The sequence below is a fragment of the Mastomys coucha genome, unplaced genomic scaffold, assembly GCF_008632895.1.
Source record: "Mastomys coucha isolate ucsf_1 unplaced genomic scaffold, UCSF_Mcou_1 pScaffold22, whole genome shotgun sequence".
Classification (NCBI taxonomy): Eukaryota; Metazoa; Chordata; class Mammalia; order Rodentia; family Muridae; genus Mastomys; species Mastomys coucha.
In genome coordinates this window covers 159,747,259-159,770,104 of record NW_022196905.1, presented here as the reverse complement: position 1 = coordinate 159,770,104, position 22,846 = coordinate 159,747,259, and the positions used below count along the sequence as shown (strand labels likewise).

The window sequence follows — 22,846 nt, the reverse complement described above, 5'->3', positions numbered from 1 at the left end:
ATTTGAACTACAAAGAATTTGTTCTTGGCCATTAATAGAAGGGAGAGATTAAACTCCATAATCAACTTCTATGTCTACATGCATAGTTATCAGCCAGCACTTGCTGGCATCCACAATAGTATCTGGGTTTGGTGATCATATATGGGAAGGATCCTTAGGTAAGGTAGTCTCCGGATTGTCCTTCCTTCAGTCTGTGTTCCACACTTTGTCTCTGCAACTCCTTCCATGGGTATTTTGTCCCCACTTCCAAGAAGGATCAAAGTATCCATACTTTGGTCTTCCTTCTTCTTGAATGATATACCTGAGATATTGAATGATAGTTAATGAGTCTCCTGAGAGGCTCTGCCAGTGCCTGACTAATACTGAAGTAGAGGCTCACAGCCATCCACTGGACTGAGCACAGAATCCACAGTGAAGGAGCTAGAGAAAGGAACCAAGGAGCAGAAGGGGTTTGCAGTCCCGTAGGAGGAACAACACTATGAACTAACCAGTACCCCCAGAGCTCCCAGGGACAAAACAACCAACCAAAGAGTACACATGATGAAACTCATGGCTCCAGCTGCGTATGTAGCAGGGGATGGCCTAGTTGGTCATCAGTGGGAGGAGAGGCCCTTGGTCCTGTGAAGGTTCTATGCCCCAGTATAAGGGAATGCCAGGGCCAGGAAGCAGGAAAGGATGGGTTGGTGAGCAGGGGGAGGGAGGAGGAAATAGGATTTTTTTTCCAGAGGAGAAAGCAGGAAAGGGAATAACATTTGAAATGTAAATAAAGAAAATACCTAATTTAAAAAAAAAGGAAGCAAATGGGGGAGGGTATTTTTTTATTTATTCTTTTCTTTACTATTTTCCCTTTTTCTTTCTTCTTTTTCCCCCCCGCACCCCCCCCCCTCGAGGTTGGTTCCTCCCTTGAGGATTCATAGCACTGTCAGCTGTCCTGGCATGAGAATGTGTGCCAATATATTGGGTACTTTTCAGTTGCTATAATACAATGTCACAATCAAGGCAACTATAGAAAGAAGGGTTCATTTGACTTATGATTGAGTATAGAGGGGTAAGACTGTGTTGTGGCAGGGAAGTCTGGCAGCAGAGAGGGCTGCTAAAGCAAGAGCAGGAGGAAGTGGACTTCAACAGCAAACATCTGACAGAGAGAATAAACACAGAATGGCTGAAGCCTTCACACTTTCGATCCACCTTCAATGACATACTTCCTCCACCAAAACTGCACCTCCTAAACCTTCCAAACTGTGCCACAAACTAGAGACTAAACATTCAGATGCCTAAGGCTATATCTGCTCTCCACATCTTAAAATATTTACTTATGTTAAGGTTTAAAATCAGCTCTCTTGGCTAAACTCAAACATGCACACAGCACTGACAACAACCACCATGCTACGCAAATAGAACTCGTGGGACGTATCTGTCCAATTTGAGCTCTTGTGTCCTTTGCCCATTGACTCCCTGGTATCAAGTTCAGCCTCTGGTACTAACTGTTTAACTGTATGACTGAGTTATTTATGTTACTTATGATGTTATATCATGGGGGATTGGCTAGTTCAGCCTTTCTACATTGGGGTGGTTTGAATAGGATTGGCACTCATAACTCATGTGTTTGAATACTTGGCCAACAGGGAATAGCACTATTAGGAGGGGTGGCTTTGTTAGAGGAAGTATGCCACTATGTATGTGGGCTTTCAGGTCTCCTAGGGCTCAATTTACTGCCAGTGGAGAAATGACCCTCCTCCTAGCTGCCTTCAAAAGACAGTATCCTTGTGGCTGCCTTTGGATCAAGATACAATACTCTTGATTGCTCCAGCACCAGATCTCCCAGCATACAGCCATGCTTCCCACCATGATGATAATGGACTAAATCTCTGAATTTGTAAGCCAACCTCAATTAAATCTTGTAAATGCGTTGGTCATGGTGTCTCTTTAAGGCAATGGAAATCCTATCAGTGGGAGGTGAGGACCTTGGTCTGAGAAGGATTAATGGCCCAGTGTAGGTGAATGCCAGGACAGAGAAACAGGAATGGGTGGATTGGTGAGCAGGGGGGAGGGGGATGGATAGGGAGTTTTCAGGGGGGAAACCAGGAAAGGGAATAACATTTGAAATGTAAATAAAGAAAATATCTAATAAAAAAAAGTTAAATTTAAAAAAAGTCTGTACTAGGAACTGGATATTGCTGTGATAGGCCTGACAATATATTTGTTTGGAGAAATGTGGATTTTAGGACATTGGATTTTGTAAGCACTGGAATGCTTTAAGTGTGGCCTAATGGGCCATCCTAGTAGGAATATAGAAAACATTGGTAGTTAGTGATTTTAAGTGTGGGCTCCTGGCTCAAGAGATTTTGGTACAGAAGAATGTCAGTATGTGGCTTAAGAGACTATTTTTGTGATATTTTGGTGAAGATTGTGGTTGCTTTAGCCCTTGTCTGAAGAGTCTGCCTAAGGCTAAAGGGAAGAGATTTAGGTAAATTGCATTAGCAAACAAAAATCTCAAAACAGCCTAGTTAAAAGTTTGTTATATGGCTAATAATGTCCACTCTTATGAAGAGCATTTTGATAAAAAGAAGCAAGTTAAGCAAGGAAAAATACAAAATGTTTGTTTTGAGGAAAAAGGGAACACCAGGAAGTAGAATGGAGCTAAATCCTGTATTCAAGAATATTAAATAGAATTAAGGGAGTGGTCACCTTAGGGCAAGATCCTACCTAGCTTAGCTTATTATTTATGCAATTGCAATCGAACAAGGGATTGTTATACCATACTAGGTGTTATTATGACATGGTTATTTTTCTCACTTGAACATAATGAGATATGATTGTGTCCCAAATTGGCAAGGGATGAATTGTGATGGCTATTCTCAGTTGTCAACTTGACTATATTTAGAATGAACGTCAGTCCAGAAATAGAAGGCACACCTGTCATCCAGATCTTGAGGCATAGTGGACATGCTTATAAAAATCTTGTGAAAGTGAATTAAGGAAAATGTAGGTCCAGGTATAGTGGTATACACCTTTAGTCTCAGGACGCAGGAGACAGAGACATGCACATCTTTACGTTCAAAGTCAGGCTACAGAGCAAGTTCTAGGACAGCCAAGTTTATGCAGTAAAGGAAACCATTGAAAACAGAAACTTGGTGATGATGCAATAGAACAAGGAAGATTATGTTCTATCCCTAGCAAGCAGTAGAACTCAGCAGCTTTGGCCGTGTGGCTCTGGCTTTAGAGTTAAGAAAAGAAGGGATTACTGGGACAATTGATGCTAGTCATCTGGAGGTAAGAAATTAGTGGTGATTAAGGAGAGTCTACCATCACATAGGTGAAATCATCTGGGAAGTGTTTCTGAGAGCACAAATAAAATCTGTCTTCCAGATATAAGCAACATACTGGCAGCCAGACTTGGTAATATACAAGAATTACTCATGTAATTCTGGTTTCAAAGGCATGAAGGGGTCATAGAGAGTAGCTGAGGCTTGGCACCCTAAGAGATAAAAAGGCCATTGGTGAATATACAGCCTCAATAGCAGTTGAAGACCCAGGAGTGAAGATGTCATATAAAGAAGTTGAGGCTTGGCACCATGAAAAGAGCCTATGAGAGAATATTGGTGAAAGTACAGCCTAGTTGTAGCAGAAGACCCCAGCATATGGGCAATGTCAATACCATGGGATGACCACCAAGAACAGCAGCAGCAGTGGAGTGCAGTCAGCCAGAATCTAGTGTGATACAGAGGGCAGATAAGAGATCCAAGACTTCTGGAGAGGCCCAGGAGATCTTGTGTGAATCCCAGACACTGGAACAAAAAGCTGTGAATTTGAAGTTGTCTTGGAGACCCCAAGGTGTTACAGATGCCAGAGCTATGGAATACCTGCTGAGGAAAGTTGCTTACAGGAAGTGGAACCAGCCCAAGACAAACATGTGTTGCGGTCAACCAAGCTGAAGGACTTGGATTTCAGACATGGAGATGCAGAGTTTGGAGTTTGCCCAGCAGATTTCTGATCTTGCTTTGGTCCAGTATTTCCTAACTATGACATTTACATACATACATAGCCTGTGATATTGGAAGTATGTGATCTGCTTTTTTATTTTGATTGTGTAAGTGATTACAGTTAGGAGATCATACGAATCTCAAAAGAGACTTTAAACTTTGGACTTTTAAACACTGTAGAGACTGTGATAGACTATGAGAAATTTGAAGTTGGGATAGATACATTTTTGCATCATGTTATAGCTACAATCTTTTGGAGTCCAGGGATTGGAATGAGGTAGTTTGAATATGTTTGTCCCCCATAGACACATGTGCATGAATGCTTGGCACACAGGGAGTGACACTATTAGGAGGTATGACCTTGTTGGAAGAAGTGTGCCACTATATAGGTGAGCTTTGAGGTCTCCTAGTACTTAATGTCTGCTCAGTGTAGAAGAATCCCTCCTCCTTGTTGCCTTCAGAAGACAGGCTCCTCATGGCTCTCTTTGGATCAATATATAAAACTCTTGTCTCCTACAGCACCAAATCTGCCTGTACACAGACATGTTTCCTACTATGATAATAATGGACTAAGGCTCTGAATCTGTAAGCTAGCACTAACTAAATGATGTCCTTTATAAGAGTTGCCTCGGTCATGGTGTCTTTTCACAGCAATGAATCCCTAACTAAACATGCGTCTTATATGTCTTTACACTGGAGTCCTCTTAATCTTTAACCTGGTGTCCTCCAAAGCATAAATTCACAACTCCACTCAACAAAATCTCAGGAGACATGCTAAAAAGAGAAAAGAAGAAACTTTTTTTTTTTTTTGGTTTTTCAAGACAGGGCTTCTCTGTGTAGCCCTGGCTGTCCTGGAACTCACTCTATAGACCAGGCTAGCCTCGAACTCAGAAATCTGCCTGCCTCTGCCTCCCAAGTGCTGGGATTAAAGGCATGCGGCACCACCGCCTGGCAAGAAGAAACTTTTAAGTTGATCTCAGAGTTCTCTTTACCTATATCTGAGGTTAAACATTTAAATTAGGAGGGGGGTTTATCTTTCAAAAAGCTTAGACTGAGCAAGATTAATAGCTTTTTGTTGGTTTCATGGAGAAGTACAGGCTATTAGAGAGCAACATCCTTCCCTGCATCTTACAGATTGGAACCTGGTATTCTGTATTTTCTTCCTACCAGTTTCTTCATAAGTTAGGGTCTCTTCATGAGCCTCAATGGTAGCGGAAGTGACAAAGAAAGGTAGGGAGAAGGGGAACAAACAAAAAGCATGGAACAAAAAGGAGAAGGAAGAAGAAGAAGAAGAAGAAGGAGGAGGAGGAGGAGGAGGAGGAGGAGAAAGAGGAGGAGGAGGAGGAAGAAGAGGAGGAGGAGGAAGAGGAGGAGGAGGAGAAGGAAGGAGAATAAAGAAGGAGAAGAATAAGAAAGAAGGAGAAGGAGAAGGGAAATTGAGGAAATTGTTCTGAGTGGGTAGAAGAAGAATGATACTAAGAGAGAGGCATAATGAAAGGTGCAGACAACTGTTAAACCAAGGATGTATATGTCAACTTCTCTTTCTGGCCAACATTGCCAAAAACCATTGTTCTCCAATAAGAGGCTAAAGGAACATGGAATAAATCAGACCTCAGTGGTTCTGAGAGTAACAAAAGTATAATACCACCATATTGAAAAATAAATAAAGCATCCCTGGTGGAAATTTAGCTTCACAGAGCTTCAAACAATTATTTGTAGAATTGTGGGATTTATGAGCTTATCACATTCTCCGAGAGGTCCAGTATATTCAGACACTCTTATGGCACCCTGTGTGCCTCTCAGTCTTTCTTTTTACTCTCTGAGAGAATTGAGTTTTGTTTGTTTTATCTGTTTACACTGAGTGGAATTTGCTGTGAGTTTAACACACTGTATAATCTTCACATTGATTCTCCTTTGTCTTGCTCATTGAGCATTCATCTCCTCTCCCCTGAGTTATGTCAAGATAAAGTTATTTCCACAGAAGAAAGTAGAGATGATGGGGAACACACATCAAGGCACTTGTGGTTTTAAATTAAGACATGGTTCTGGGGCAGACCTCATAGGAAGATCTGTTCTAAGGGATGGCAGCTTCCTGCTCTCACTTGCTGTTTGCTTACTACACGGAAAAAGAGATGAGAAAGAACAGACTAAAGTCACAGAGAGGGAAAGTGAGATATAGAAAACCTGAAGCTGGGCCCACTGTGGATAACTATTGAGTAGCCAATGACCAAGCCTTTGAGTCTAACCTTGTGGATATAGAGGGGAAAGTTGGTTGATATTGAAGCTATTACGGACCACAAGTGACCACAGGGTTCAAGGTGTTCTCTGACCTTGTCTGGAGAATTCTAAGCACATGCCTCTACCTGAGGAATGTCACATATCCTCAGTAACATTATAGGACCAGTTTCCTTTCTTCTGACAAATACTGTGCAGCTAGCACCTGAGATTCCTGAAATGCTTCCCCATGCTGCAGCATTCCATGCACCCTAAGTCCCCATCCAATGACCCTTGCCCCTCCAGGATGTTTCTACCCTCAGTCTCCCAAAACATTATAAGTTTTCAATCACAATAAGTAAAGTTGGTCTGCCAACTGGCTCAGGTGTTGTCTTTCACAGTACATACTCACAGGGGTTCCAAACCCATGCTTACCCTCTGATCACATGGCACTCATGAAATGTATAAGCTGACAATCCAGTAGAGTGGGGAGACCCACAGTTGAGAACTACTGATTGGCCAGCACGTTCTCACAGTGGATCTTAGATGCCCCCCTCAATTTCTCCATGAGTGACCTTAGTCCTGGGAACCCAGACTATCCTACCTTGTCATTTATCGACCATACATTTGGGAAGAACTCTGGAAGATAATATATTCCTTTCACACTCCTGCTTTTCTTTGTTATGCTGCTAAGCCCACAAGCAAGCATTTGTCTATGTCTGTATCATTCCAACTCTGAGGTTTATAGTGCTAAAAGATTCTCCACATTTCAGATTCAGATTAACAAAAAGAGGGCTATAAATTGAAAGCCAACTCTTTTGCTTATGTCAAGAAGGAAGTAAATAGAAGCTCCATCATCACTGAATAGAGACTTCTGAACAATGCAGCTCACACACACACACAAAAAAAAAAAAAGAAAGAAAGAAAAATTGGAAAAATAATTCAATGACAGTTGCCTTCACAGAATTTTACCAAACCAAAATCTAACACCTGCTGACCAAGAGAACAGGGAGATACTAGCCCAAGGCTTCAGTTTGGCTGTGGACTTATAAATGTCCTCTTGAATCCTGATTTCAGAATTAGTGATATTCTGCTTGTCAGGATACCAAGGGGGACAGGGCAGACATCTGCCTCCTTCCCTGGCTTTTGGAAAGATTATGACTAGGTCTTCCTAGAGATCCCTCTGCTTCTGTTACTGTATGAAGGGTTTTCTCCAGTACAGTCTTAGACACAGAAGATATTTACAGTAATAAAAAAGATCTTCAAACTTCTCAGAAATAACAAAGTTCACATTTTATGAGAGAGGTGATAGGTGCCAAAGAACTGCTTTCATTTTGTTATTCCATAACAATAAAATGAAATGAAAAAGATTCAGTGGAATCAGTGGCCTTGATTCTTTCTCTGGCTTCAGGGAAGCTCAGGTGACATAGGTGTAGATTGTAAATATCATCTGGCCTTTGCTAAAACTGTTTCCTGTGGTTTTGTGTTCAGTCTTGATATAGGGTCAAACTTCCTCTTTCATTGGCATCTGGGCAGGAAAAGACTGGGTCTACAGACTTTCAGGAATGGGCAAACCACAAAGCAAAGAGGGGAAGATATGGGGGCTAAGCAGCAGATGGCCTGTTATTTTTACTTTGGCTGCCATTTTCTTAGGCTGAAATATTTTACAGTGCTGAGGTAGAAGAGCAAAGAGTAATGGCCTCCTGGCCACCTTTGCTTGCTCTATGCAGCCTCCTCCAGAATAAACCACCTGGTCAATGCTTAGACTACAGGAGAGAGTAAAGGTAAGAAAGAGGAGCTCTGGGTAGTAAAAGAAGAGGAAGAGAGAGGACACTGCCCCCAGATCTCTTCCTTGCTTTATTCTCATTTTCAAAAGAAAGGAGTTCCCACTGCACACTCTGTCTCATACTCAGTTTTGTTGGGTTCAGGACCTAGAAAATTCAGACACTTATCTAAATCTGAAAGATGAAACTACAGTATAGAATACCTTTGAATATCTCAGACAGGAAAACTCTCCTAGGAGGGGAGGGAGGAGGGAAGTGGAAGGGGTTGGAGGGGAGGGGAAGGAAGCGGGGGAGAGAAAGAGATTGGTTCCTTCACGTTTAACCTACAATATCCTAGCATGGCATTCATGTGCTGTATTTCATCAATGCCATATGATAACATTTAAGTAGTTGATTTAAAACATGAATAAATGAATGATCAACATCTATTTTTGTGAAAAAACTTTTATGAATAGAGTATATTATTAAGAGAGCATCATGGTCAGGGTCATTATGGAAACAATGAAAGTACAATCAACTCTGTGTGGTTGGAAGGACAACAGTGATGCATAAAAGTTGGGTTTTCTGAAGGTGAGTGGGTTTGGATGTGGAAGGTGAGCCCCACTCTCATTTATTTTCAGCTCTAGATACATGATCTTGAGATACATTTTGCTGCCAAAAATGTCTTAATTATTTGTAACCTATTTTCCATCTGTTTCCTCTCAATGGCCTTTTAGATCCTGGTCTCTAGATCAGGGGTTGACAGAAGTGTGTTAAGACTGGATTTTCTGTGAGATTAAAGTATGGCTTTGTGAACTTCGAGTTTCATCTGATAATTTGTTTTTCTTTCTTTCAGTGAAAAAGGCAATTGAGCTGAAGTCGAGGGGAGTCAAGATGCTACCAAGCAAGGACAGCAGCCACAAGAACTCTGTTTGTGAGTTACTTTTTTTCTATGTGAGGATACATATGCCAGTTAGAGGGAGAACAGGAGTAGATGGAATGTTCCCTAACTCCATTCTCTGAGATGGTGCTCAACGATGACATCTTATACCTGTAAAGAATCTCTCTTTATAGCTGATTGGTCACTGTTCTCTGATTACACACCCAGAGCTGAGTTTTCATCTACAAGGTCACATATTTTTACAGACTTTTTCCACAGGTTTCCTTGCCCCGGTGATGCTATCAGACTGTACTACAGTGCTGAGTATTCATACATTGTGTTGGCCTGTGGTCACCTTCTTCAGCCATTCCAAGACTTCTGCTCACATTTTCTCTATCCTGTGTATACTGGGCATCCCATATCTGAGTGCTCGCAGGGGGTGTTGGCAAAAACTGTGCCCTGTGAATGTTTTTGTTACTCTTTCTTGATAATCATGGCCCATGTCTTTGAGATGAAGTTGGGGTGGGGAAGAAAATACCTTTTTAAGTGGTATAAAGGATTGAGTGGCAGAAATGGGGAGAAAGGGATTTTGTTCATCTATAAAGGTTTTAGTATTTTGCACCTACCAGCTATATGTCTTACAGGTAGAAAAGGAAGTGTTGGTAATCATTTTGAAAGCAGTAAATGTTATGATTAAATTCTTTTTTATTAGATATTTTCTTTATTTACATGTAAATTTCTCCATTCCCAGTTTCCCCTCCGAAAAACAAAGAAACAAACAAAAACAAACTCCTGTTGCCTCCCCCACCATCCCCATGCCTGCCACCCCACCCTCTCCCACTTATTGGCCCTGGCATTCCCCTACACTGGGGCACAGAACCTTCACAGGGCCGAGGTCCTCTCCTCCTATTGATGATCAAATTTGCAATCCTCTACTATACACATGCTGCCAGAACAATCAGACGCATCCATGTGCAGTCCTTGGTTGGTGGTTGAGACCCTGAGAGCTCTGAGGGTACTAGTAAGTTCAGATTGTTGTTCATCCTAAGGGGCTGCAAACCCCTCAGCTCCATAGGTCCTTTCTCTAACTCCTTCATTGAGGACCCTGTAATCAGTTCAATGGATGGCTGTGAGCCTCTACATCTGTATTGAGAAATTGAGAAATATTGTCTAGAGGATGCTGGGGCACAGACTCTGGCTGTACAAACTCTTGTGATTTTCAGGTTCAAGATTCATTGTCACTAATACTAAACCAGTCACTACTTGTGCAAGGTCATCAGCAAGATATTCTGAAATATTCTAAGTGGTCCTTACCCATCTTTGTCAGGCAAGTGGACACTGAGCAATTAATTATCCCATGAAGGGCTTCTCTAAGAAGGAGGAGTCAGAATGTCCATCAGTTATCAGAAGGTTTAGCAGCAGGAGACATTGCTGTATAGAGGTCAAGAGAGATAATGACACTGGTCTCACATTTCTCTCTTGTGGCTTGAGGTGTGCCTGTTAAGACAAGTTCTGAGGCTGCTATGAGCAAACAAGGATGGCCATTTTCCATTTGTGCTTGGTGGATTCCTCAACATCTCTTCAAGGGCAAGATGTGCGAAAGCAATTTACATTCTTTGCACTTAATGTGGCAACTGGCTGCATGTGGATTTCCACAGGACTGGGTGCTTCATCCATATTAGAGATGCTAGGCCCTATTTCTTCTAATGCCTTCCACTAAGGTTCAGGCTCCATTGTCTAAATCCCCTACACATAGCCCCTTAGCACTAGATAGTTCATTTAAGCCTGTGTAACCCACTACCACAGGTAGTTTTGAGGTTCCTCCAACTGAGGGTTTGATGATATTTACAAAAGAGGTTTCTATAAGACCTATCAAAAGGCCAGAATAGGCATTGAGCTATCAGCCATCACTGTGGGCTATCCCTCTGCAATGTTTTGCCCTCACAGAGCCTTCTTTTCTTCTTGAGAGTCCTCACAGAGAAAAAAAAGGTAACAATGATCACCATGTCCAAACCTTTCCAAGGGGCGAATATGAACCTGGCAAGACATGTGCTCATCTGACACCTGGTAGGAATAGAACACAGGAACTGAACCTACAAAGGGGAAGCTGGAGACTTGGGAATTGTGTGTGTGTGTGTGTGTGTGTGTATGTGTGTGTGTATGTGTGTGTGTATGTGTGTGTGTGTGTGTATGTGTGTGTGTGTGTATGTGTGTGTGTGTGTGTGTGTATGTGTGTGTGTATGTGTGTGTGTGTGTGTGTGTGTGTGTGTGTGTGTGTGTGTGTGTGTGTGTGTGTGTGTGTGTGTGTGTGTGTAGCCCAGACTTGCCTTGAAATTGTGGTGGTCTTTCTGGCAAATGTTGAGATCACCGGTGTATAGTACCATATCCTGCCATCATGTGAGTGGTGGTAGATACAGTTTCTCTCCTCCTCCTCTTCTAGGCTTTTCCCAGGGCCATATTCATCCTAGATACTTTCCCTGGGAGGATGGACAGCTCAGTCATGCAAATACCCATAAGGCAGAAGGAAGACAGATGCTTGTTTTTACTTTTCAGCTGGAGACAATTTCCTCATGCAAAGTTAATGAAAAATGACTTCACAAATTCAATATACATTTGCTCCAAGAGATCAACCACATACTCTGGCCAACTACTGAGTGTTGGTTTGCAGCTGTTTCTGCCAAACAGAAGAGGAAAGTGGGTTCAAGAGCCTTGTCTATTCTGAAACTGCCTTGAAATGCACGGTGCTCTTGGCACTAGCATGTATTGCCATATAGGTCTTGGAGAAGAATAGCTACCAAACATAATGGAATAAATATTCCCCAGAATGCTTCTCCTTTTAGTTGATTTTTTGTCTCCTGTCTATATATGTAAGATTTTTATTGTTTTGTAATCAATGTTATCTACATTGAAAAACACACTTGAAGTGAATGAAATCCATTTCTAAAATCCATGAATCCAAATTCATCCTAACTTTGCATAGAATCATGTGTGTCTTAGGGTTTTATTGTTGTGAAGAGCTGCCATGACCAAGGCCACTCTTATGAAGGAAAATATTTAATTGGGGCTGGCTTACAACTTCAGAGGTTAATCCATTATTATCATAGTGGGAAACCAGGCAGTCTGCAGGCAGAGAAGGAGCTAAGATTTCTACATCTTGATCTACAGTTAGCGAGAAGAGATTGTGAGCCACACTGGGCTTAGTTTCAGCATATAAGACCTCATAGCCCAGCCTGATAGTTACACACTTACTCCAACAGGGCCACACCTACTCCAATGAGGCAACACATCCAAATAGTGCCACCCCTATGGCTAAGCGTTCAGACACATGAGTCAATGGGGGCCATTCCTATTCAAACCACCACACCATGCTACTGACAGACATGTTGGTAGTTCATTGTGTTTATGGTGGCATCCACTGCATTGGCTACTAGGTTTGAATGATGTCTCTGCTTTTAAGGCCTCTGCTTCAAAGTAGGGCTTCACTTAGGACATAGGAAATGTGCAACACAAGGACAGAATGTTTGCCTGATATTCTTGAATGACTGGCAAACCCATTTCCTAAAAGTGACTATTTGGAAAAGTTTCTCCTTCCACCCTGGGCCATGGTGTACAGACCCATCCAGCATGCTCACTGTCATTTTCCTATTTTTTTTTTAAAGTATGGAGTAACTATAGAAAAGGTATTCCATCTTGAATCAGTTCTTGTTTCTCTGGCACAGGGTGACTCAGGACTCAAATCTCCAGCATTAGGTTTCTCCAGACATCTTCTGGCCTGGGCCTTCTCTTTATAAACGGATCTGCAGAACCTAAGAAGGAGGCAAGGAAGAAACTGAATTCTCACTAACTGGGCACCTCTGGGAGATTAGGAAGAGAAGCCAGCTCACCATTTTTACCATTTTAGAAAATTATTTCATGTGACCTACTTTGAGAATAGACCTAGGAAGATAGACCAGCCATCCTGACTCTCGCCTTTCCTATCCACCTGTCTGCCTAGAGCATAGGCCCATCATTGACCATGGAAGTGTATCAGCCATAGACAATGCCAATGTTCTGATACTTCAGTCTGGAATACATCTCCAGGCAGCATCTTCAATTACCGGGGTAATGAGAGGTGTGTTTGTTCTGTCAATCGGCTCAAAGAATCTTCCAATTATCGACTTGTTTTGCCCATCTACAAAAACCATATTGTGTTTTATAAAAATGTCATAAAAGATACCATGCTTGCTGTTAAGTGTGCAGGGACACTTCTCATCATCAGGGCTCATTTCCAGGACTTGAAGGCTCTAAAATTTATTAGAGTAATAGCACACACATGTGATCTCTCTCTTTGCTTAATAGAAGCTCTGCCTGCTGTTGCAAGAGCCAGGCTCCTCATGTGGAGCCATCCAAATCAGCTTTAAGGCAGATTTTTAAAGAAGGAAAAATAATAGTCCCATTAACCTCTAACAGCCATCCAAAGGTTTAATAATAAAAAGAGGCATAATTGTCCCAATCTGCTTTTTTCCATTGCATGTAATTCCAGGGTGCATTGCGATCATTACAGATCTTCACTCTCCTCAGATGGCTCTATCCTCATATTGCAGGAAAGTACTAGACTTAATGTAATGCTTTATAAATCAGGTTAGTAAATTATGCAGCATCTGAATAGGCTTTTGTCACTACAGGAGCTGAAATATCTTCTCAAATACCCAGGAAAACCTTTCTGCAAAAAAGCTGATGTCTAGATACACCTGGGAAGAAAAGCTAAAGGAGAATCTACCTCCAAAGCTAGGTGGTCCACCCTGTCACACAGGACACTCACATGCATGTGAGTCTTAAGGCAACCAGGAAAGAAAGGTCCATTAAGACAAGAAAAATAGGATCCAATTTTATTATAGATGGTGAAATTAAAGTGCATGCCTACTGAAAAATAAAAATGCCCTTTGAGTATTCTGAGCAAGCAAATCTAAAGACTAAGTAAAGGGTAGAATTTTCTAAGCAACATGACGTGGGGCTGCATTCTGTTATTCCTAAAACTGACAAAGAAGCCTATAAAAGGTACATCTACTGGCCCTGACTCTGGTATGTCTTAGTATGCCCATGGCAGATTCTAGCAGCCTAGCATATCACAACTGTCTTCATCGAACTGTGTAAAATAAAATATCCTAATCTTTTTATCCCTGGATCTCTGGATGACTGTGAGACTGCTAGCTTTCAGGTGTCTTTAGAAGAGTGGATAACTCTAGTGTTGGTCAGAGGAGGGAGCCCAGATGCTCATAGGGAAAAAAATTTATGTGATTTGGTATCTGGTAGTTTGGTCAGAAAATTCTAAGAGATAAACTGATTGATCATTGAAGCTCTGTTCTCAATTATACGCCATGTGTCAACTTTAGACACAAAGAAAATAAATTGGCATGATCAAATAAAGAGACTAGCTTGCAAGGTACATAAATAGGTGGAATTCAGAATCAAGACATGCACCATGGATAGAGGAGGACTGGGAAAAGATGCCTATCCCAAGCCAGGCCATTTCATTAACAATATGTTCTAAAGATATAGAGAGAATGCTGAAAATAATACCAAAGGCAGTATATTTGTTACTGTCTTCATGGAACTACATAATTTCACAACCAAGCTGACTCCTGTTTCCAGGGAAGAAGGAATCAGATTGTCCATAGCCTTGCCTTCAGTCTATGAGAAGTTTTGAAATAAATATGCCAGATTTTTTACTAAGAGTTGAACATGCTTATTATTTAGAGCCAATTTTAAGGAACTTAATGGGTGCTCTGTTATGTGGCCCATGAAACGTAAGGCCCAGAGATGGGTCTGCTATAGGCAATAGAGCAGACAATGGGTCTGCCTTTCTCAGTGTTGTTAGAAAACTTGATGCCCAAGATCATCCAGGGTCATCTAGGCGTGAATGACTAACTTGAATACAGTCAGCCTTCTCTGAAATCTCACCCCTGTCATGTGCCTCCCAATGGGTGACACACTGATAAAGATCAGATATAAAGAAGAGGAGTAGATTGACATGATAGTCTTGAAAATGTAATCAGATCCAGTACTGGCATGCTTGCTTCGTGTGTGTGTGTGTGTGTGTGTGTGTGTGTGTGTGTGTGTGTGTGAGATTGCATGAATGTGTACACACACACTTGTGTGTATACTTCCAAGTGCTTTCCTTGTAAGGCCTTCCTTATAACCGTTCTCCAGGAGGCTACTGATAATTTTGTCTTGAAGCCTATATATATAGTCCTAGGCTATCATGTATGTAAAAGCATGCAACATGTGATCTTCTGGATAGGTCTTGTATTCAGCATAATTTCCCCCAAGTTCCACCATAGTAGAGGTTTATTTGGGGCTTTAAGGATTTTCAAAGCCAGATACAAGCCAGGCTAATTACTCATTAACTCTTTGAAAGATCATGGATCTGGGTCCAGTATGAGCAATTATGAATAAAAATGCTACAAAAGTTTGCCAACAAGCTTTTGTATCAATGAAGGCTTTCTCTTCTCTTGGATGAATGCCCAGAGGTAGAATTACTTCTGTGCTCCATCATGGCCACATATTTAACTAGCAAACTAGCAAATTATACAACTGCTTTCCATAGTAACTATCATACTTTACAGCCCCACCAGCAACAAACACATGTACTATTGGAGCACTTCACCTTTCTTTGACCTCATCCTTTCTGATAGGTAGGTACTAATATCTCATTGTGGTGATAAGTTAAGTTGTATTTCTTTACTGACTAATGATATGTACGATTCATTCATCTGCTCATTTTTTCCTTTGTAAGAGATGATTTCTGATTCCTTTTTCTTAATGACATTTGACCACTAGTTATATAGTATAGATTCTAGTTCTTTTGGGGACATATAAAGTAAAATACTTTACGTCTGAATGTTGTCTTTTAATATTCCTCAAGGGTTGATTGGAAGAATTGATCTTATTTATCTGATAGAGTTCAATTAAAAAAAAAAACCCACAAAGTCTGGTTTCTCTTGAGAGCAAGAGAACTTAGTAAGCTTGGGCAGGATGACAATGTGTTAAGAGGAACCACATGGCATATCTGCCCTAAGCAGTAGCATAGACAAGAAAAAATCAAAAAAAAAAAAAAAAAAAAAAAAAAAAAAGAAAGAAAGAAAGAAAGAAAGAAAGCCAGAGCTACCAGAAGTGTGTAACCTTCAGGGAGCAGGGTTGTTGTTTCAGCTCATAAACCTAATATTGTAGATGACCAAATACAGAACTGGCACATTGTCCTCCTTCATTGACCTACTTCCCCATGAGCTCAGATTAGCTGTGTTCAGCCAGCAATGAGATTTAAATCATGGAAATTGAGTACAAATGATAAAGAGATGAGTAAATATATTTTCTAGATTCCTAGTCACTTATTTCAATAGTCTTGATTTGTCACATTTCATCTAGTGCTATGATTTGGGACTAAAGCTGACACTTTTTCCATTTATTGACTTCTGAAAAAAGTGGAATATTCAAATACATAAAATGATGGTTTTAAGTTTTCAGAAGGGCTCACTTATTAATTAGCATATTCATTGAATTAAGTAATTTGATTACAATGATTTTTTACTCCTTATAATATTTGTTTAGTTACATTCCTTATAGTCAATGAATTGGCATTCTCATAAAGAGAAAGCATGCAGGAGGAAGACTCAGTGGTAGAGGAAACACAAGCTTTGCTTAAGGTATGTGATAGACCATGGTGCTAGAGGACTCAGTGGAGATTCAAAGACTGCATAGGAAGTAACATTCTTTGAAGAGTCAAAATGCCATGTCATCAAGCTTTTCTCTACAGGCAGCATTAGAATTCTGCATGTTCAACTTCCCCATTTAAATCATCCATTGGATAGTTTCCCTTGAGTTGGACACACATACAAAATGACAAACGCCAGGCAGGATTCAAATATTGTAATGTCGATCTGGGAACATCACAACTTCAGCAAAACAATCAGTTTCAAGAACTTGCAAGAATTTTGAGTACTCAAGATCCACCTAAAGCTGCTGGTTTTCAATTTAGATATGAATATGGTAGGAACTCTGAGTTTGCATACTTTTGATATTAGGGGAAGTAGCCACATGTATAAATGATACTTTTGAGAAGAGCTGATTTGAATATAATTTTTAAAACGATTAGAGTTAGTTGGGAAAATGTCCTATGCATTCTATGAGTATCTCTTCTGCATATACTACAAGTGATATTAAAAACATTATCTCATTTATGATATTAGAAACTATCAGTTGTGGACAAATTTGACTGTTGTATAACCTCATCCAGTGCAGAGTTTATTGTCAGTGGTGGTTCTAGCTAACTGTCCTCTTGCTTATGTCTGGGTACAGGTGGCAAGTAAGACTTATCTATAGCATTACTTTTAGTAATTAAATAAGTTTTGAGACCACTCCCAGCCCCTACCTCCCTACTACTCTTATGGTCCCCACTTCTCACAAATCTCTCATGTCCATTATTGTATGCCTCACTTAGATTAAACAAAGCCCTCTGTATGTTACCCTGGGTTTGGAACTACTTATTGGAGTCTGATAGGCTCAGAAGAGTGTAAACTAAAAATACCCATTGGCTGCCCCTAAAATCTCTCATTATTCGAAAGTTCAGAGGTCAAGAGCCCTCTTTGATTTATCATTGGCAGGTTGGTCTTGTGCATGCCTAGTACACTGCACTTTTTGTGAGCCATCGAGTTCAGTTGTTATCTTGACTCTAGAGAGTGACAGTTCAAAGCTTTTCTGTGTTATCTTCTGGCTCTTGTGCATATCGCACTCCTTCTGAAATGCTTGATGAACCTTTGAAAGGGTGCCACACATGTCCTGTTTAGGGCTGAGCCCACAACTGTTGCTTATTTTCTTCATTTCAGCCTGCCATGAGTCTCTATATCCACTGCTATCCATGAAAGAAGGGTAAGGGATGGATTTACGTCATGAAGGCCAATGTCTCAACTGCCTTTACTCTGTACATGACTGCTTCTAACCTCTCCTTTGGTGTTCTTTGTCAACATGATAACTCCTTCTAGCATTACCAACCTCCACAAGAAAGCCCCTTTCATTGACTAGAGAGTGAATGAGCAAATAATCCAATGTATGTCTGATGAACTAATTATTATGAAATGAAATAGTCTTGTATTTCTCATGATTCCTACATTAAAATTTAATGTAGAAGAAGAGTTAACTGTAGTGTACTTATTAAAATGAGGCTTAGGATGCAGGGAAGCTAGTAATTCTTTTGTTGTTGTTGCTCAGTATCTCTTATGCAAGAGTTAAATGTTTTGGTGAAGATACAACTTGCAAATTATACCTTGGGACACTAGAGAGTTACTAGCATAATGGGGTCTGCTATGACATTCTGGAACATTTACATACTGTATTTGGATTATATGAATCCTGACCCTCTCCTGCCTTCCTCCCATCCCTGTCATGCTGTTCCTTCTTCTTGACCAGTGCTTGCAAGGACTTGAGTCAGCACAAGACACCTCAAGACCAACTTCTCAGCACAAAGATTTATTTGCCCCAGAGGGATAAAGGGCTGGAAATAAGAGACCGCGCACAGGAGATAGATAGAGGAAGAGGGAGAAAGGAAAAGAGAACAAAGGAGTAGGGGAGGGATATTTGCCCAGGAGGGACAAAGGACTGCCTCAGGATAGAGAGGAGACTGTGGCCTACAGGCAAATAGCAGTTGTTAAAGGAAAAGGGAGAAACTTGTTTTGATTGGTCATCTTAATTAGGTGAGCCTAAAGGAGCTTTGTTGAATTTCAATACTTTGATAGTTAAATCTTACTGGCCAGCCTCAGGGAGAGGAAGTGGCCAAATAAGGGAAAAGACCCTGGTGGCTAAGTTTAGGGATGTAATCTAACCAGTTTTCAAGGCAGAGGAATATGGGAAGGGCAAGACCTGGCAGAGTCATGTTTCCCATAATCCGACTACTAGAGTGTTTCAGTGTTCCATCTCCCTTTGTGTGTTGTCTGGTTTTGATGTGGGGTTTTCTTGGTGACTATTGGTTTAATTAGGATTACTTATAGGCATATATGCCAGCCTTGTTTATAGGCACATGGACAATTGAATAGTTTATATATCACTGAAGAAATAAAACTGTCTCTTCATTCAGCAACTTTATCTGCCTTGTAACAAGATCACTCTCCATGCTCAAAGGCTTGTGGTAGCCATGACTGAGATCATCCTGCCTTCTATGTTGATGATGTTTTATGCATTTTTCTGGTTGATTAATGAAGATATTTTAGGTATCTTCAAGTTCACTGTCCTACCATAGTACACAAGGAGAGTTCCCAGTGGGTTTCTCTCAACACTGTCAGTACCCCCCATGACTAGACTATGCTGAAATCTAAGTCTATAGTTTATATTAGGGTCTGTTCTGATTGTGAGATGTCTCATGGGTTTGAGCAAATGTGTCATGTCATGTGGTTCACAGTAGCAGTATGGAGACTCCATATCTTTAGCTCCTACCTTCTGTCCTTTTATCTCTCCTTCACCTAAACCCTGGATAACAGTAGCCTTTGCAAATTTCCAAAGTTTTCTATTTTCCAAAATGTTCTACAGTAGGAAGCACATAGCCCATAGTGCTTCCAGATCAATACCACTTTTGTAGAAGTGTATGTCAAGTTTCTTCCATGGCTCTATGGCTTCTGCTGCTGGGTCCATTTCCATTGGTTTAGAGATCTCTGACCATGTAACATCTTTACTTACAAGTTTAGTTTTGTGACACACTGTAACCCTTTCCTCAGCACTGGCCCTGCTGTTGCTTGTCAGAGTCGCTGGCATCTGTTTCGGTCAATCTTCTGGTTTGGGACCATTGGGTACTGGGAACTCAGCTTTGAAGTTTCAAATTGAATTTCTATTTATGACGTGAGGTTTTGAAAATATTTAGTATATTTATGTCCCAGCTGCCTGTTGTCTTCAGTGAAACATGTGTCTAGATTTTCCCAGTTTTTAGTTGTTGCCTTTTAATTGAAATCTAGAGGGTTTTATTGGATGGGAGAAGTCTGTTTGTTTGTTTGAGATTGTTTTACTTCCTGAAGTCCAGTCTGCTCTAGGACTCACAGTACATCCCAGAAGCCTCAAATTCTCTATTGTCCAGGACCAGTGTAGTTTTTGGCAGAGAAAATCCTCAGTTTAATAAATTCTAATCTATTTCCTCTAAGGTTTTCTAGATTAATACCTCAATCACAGGCCTGTGAACATTTGGGGTTGCCTTTTGGCAAGGTATAAGGTCCAGGTCTCGTGTCTCTCTCTGGTGTATACGCCTCTTGAGCTGTCCTATCACTGTTGACAGAAGGAGCCAACATTGCCCCTTTGAGTTCCCTCAGTTCCTCCATCACTGCTCAGTGGACTCTACTGCCACTTCTGACCTAGCTCTCTGCTGCCCAGTTGCTCTGTGAGTCTTTTTCACTAATGCTAGGCAGCCTTGTTTGCTGTGACATTAGAATGAGCTCCATGTTTCCAGAGAATTTGGAGTGTCTATCATGCTAAAATTGAATGAGGAACATTTTGAATGCATGAAGAGTCCTCGGAAGAAGAAGTTCAACCTAGAAATATTTTGCAGGCAGTCACTACATTTCTATTCATGAGGAAACCTGAAATACATGTTTTCCCTCAAATTGCTGTTCATTTGTTTTTCTCCCTGCACTTCAATGTGAAAATGGCAATTACGACTGTATAGAGACACACGCTACTCACAGATGCTGACAGTGTCCCCCACACATGCCCCTGAGAACAGCTCCATGGGACATGTAAGTGGGCTCCTGGCTCCATATATCTCAGTAAGACAGGATTCTTCCTCGACAGGTGATTCTTCTAAAGTCGCATCCCAGATCTAGCATCTAAAGTGTAATTGCCACGAGGCCTCCTGGTACGCACCTGTTACCCCCAACTATTTAGAAGGCTCTGGCAGGAGGATCAGACATTTCAGGCTGGTGTGAGCTTTAGGTGAATGAAACTGTCCGCAGTTTCATGAACGGGGTTCTCCTCAGTTAGGAGGGAACAAAGGACCTGAAAGAGAGGGTTTGAAATGCAAGAGAAAACGCGAAACCAAGTTGCGGTCCAAACAAGGCTCCACTTTACTGAGAACAAACAAGGGTTTTTATAATCCCAGGGGAAACTGAAAACAAGTCTCTGAATTAACTATAAAGAAAGTTCAGGTGCCAAAGTCTCCAGGTTCAGAAGATCTTCAGTAGGCTGGCATACTCAGGCAGTGGGCGTGCTCAGGAGATGGGTGTATTCAGGTGATAGGCGTGGTCAGGCGGCTTCTTCAAAGATAAACAGTCAACAGAGAGCATCTGTCTTAGCTCTCAGGGGTTAGCCCTCAAACAGAGGCTGTCAGGAGTCCGATGGATGACTGAAGTGAAGAGGGGATGTAACAGGTGAATTCCAGGCCAGCCTACTGAACCCTGTCTCAAAGAAAAAGATGAAAGGAAAGGTGGTTGTTGTTATAGTGTTTTCTCTAGCATGTGCTAAGCCAATCATTCAACACTTTTGCTATGAAATAGTAAATTAGTTAGCCAGTTTATTAATTACATTAAATGCCAGGGCACTATTATGGCTCAGCAGTAGAGAGAATGTGGCCCTTCATTCAAGCCCTGAGCTTAAAAGAAAAATTAATAAATGAAATACAAAGAAATAGTAAACAGAAAGTTCTACATATATGTCCCCTCTGCACAATATATTATTACCTTTTTTATAAATATTATTCCATGAAATGTTCAATTTGCTTTATGAGCTAATATATACAAAGAATGGCCCACAACTCTCTTGTGCTCTGTTCTAAGATAAAATAGACACTATTTATGTTTCTGACAGAACTGGACTATTGTATTCACTTGCTTTTCATGAGACAAATATTTACTGTATCTGTGTTATGTAGGTGCTCCTGAGTAGTTTTCATTGTGTTTAAATATAAGATAAACCCATTACTGTGAAGCAGACAAATGGATCGAGTTCAGAGGCTTCTGTGTGAAGAATACCATTATGTAAACATATGCAGTGAGAAAGAAATTCACCTGAGTGCACTAGGCATGTTCACACTGAAAATGGGGGTGGTGCTGGAGTGGGCCTCAACATTCAAGGAAGCAGAAAGGTTCAGGTAGACGTGGTTAGAAGTGATTAGCAGAGGCTGAGGACAGCACAGGAGTTTGAGGTTCTGAGTATTCCATGGAGATTAGCTGACTCTGGCAGTGATAGGGGCCAAGAATTTCCCCCCAGTGCAGAGTGGAGCAAAGCTCAAATGGGTTCACAAGCTGGACTCACAAGTCAAGGCCTCATAGTCTTCAAGGTGGCTGAGATTTTTAAAGGTCACCAGCTATTAGCTAGAGTGGGAGACAGAGCTGTGGCCCTAGCATGTGGCTGTTAGCCAAGGAGAAAGGAAACATCATTCAGGCTTCCAAGGGATAGACATCCAAGAAGACTGGAGAGAAAAGAAAATTTAGTCAGAGATTAAACAGCTAAGTTAAAGACTGTTAAAGGCTCAGGCTCACACTTAACAAGGTCGATAGGCCATGTTGCAACTGCCCATTTCCCCACCATCCCTTTTCAAGGAGAAAACAACTCTAATCCTAGCCTTGGGGAGACAGAGGTGGTTCCTAAGTTTGAGGTCAACATGGGAAGTTCTAGGTGAACCATGGCTACATTAGTGAAACTCCGACTTAAAAAATTAGGGGAAGGAGGGGGGGTTTCTTCATTTTGTTTACTCAGAAAATATCTCAGAAACAAGACTAGAAAATTAAAACAGTTAGTGAATATGGATAGACCCTCTACCCCCTTCCCCTTTCTCCTGTTATTTCTGTCTGCTCATAATTCATTTTCAATGGAAGCTCTAAGGTGAATATTCTTTTAGCCTTGTTTACCTTGTTCACCCACATGCCACCAGGAGAGCAAGATTTCCATCACTTATCTGCGGGTCACCAATAGCTTTAAGCTTCAAGGTGGTAGGTAACTTTTTCCTCTTCCTTTTTTTGTCTCTATAGAAACGATATTAAATGCCGGGCGGTGGTGGCGCA

The 22,846-nt window shown here is 41.1% G+C and overlaps 1 protein-coding gene and 1 long non-coding RNA gene across 11 annotated transcripts in view; one reads left to right on the top strand and one right to left on the bottom strand.

The window, feature by feature from the left end:
* Positions 1 to 22,846, top strand: part of Csmd1 (CUB and Sushi multiple domains 1) — a 1,620,113-nt gene that overhangs the window by 1,049,282 nt on the left and 547,985 nt on the right. For all 6 annotated transcript variants that reach the window (XM_031339198.1, XM_031339200.1, XM_031339199.1 and 3 more), the window contains one exon: positions 8,817 to 8,894. In XM_031339198.1, the coding sequence (XP_031195058.1) occupies positions 8,817 to 8,894 (78 nt within the window). The remainder of the gene's footprint in view (positions 1 to 8,816; positions 8,895 to 22,846) is intronic.
* Positions 21,192 to 22,846, bottom strand: part of LOC116068977 — a 12,079-nt gene continuing 10,424 nt past the window's right edge. Inside the window, exons 4-6 of one of the 5 annotated variants that reach the window (XR_004109781.1) lie at positions 22,694 to 22,807; positions 21,851 to 22,254; positions 21,194 to 21,241 (exon numbers count right to left, since the gene is read on the bottom strand). This is a non-coding gene — a long non-coding RNA (uncharacterized LOC116068977). Of the gene's footprint in view, positions 21,242 to 21,850; positions 22,255 to 22,693; positions 22,808 to 22,846 lie in introns of all 5 variants that reach the window. The other 4 variants (XR_004109782.1, XR_004109783.1, XR_004109784.1 and 1 more) reach the window with 4 other exon arrangements.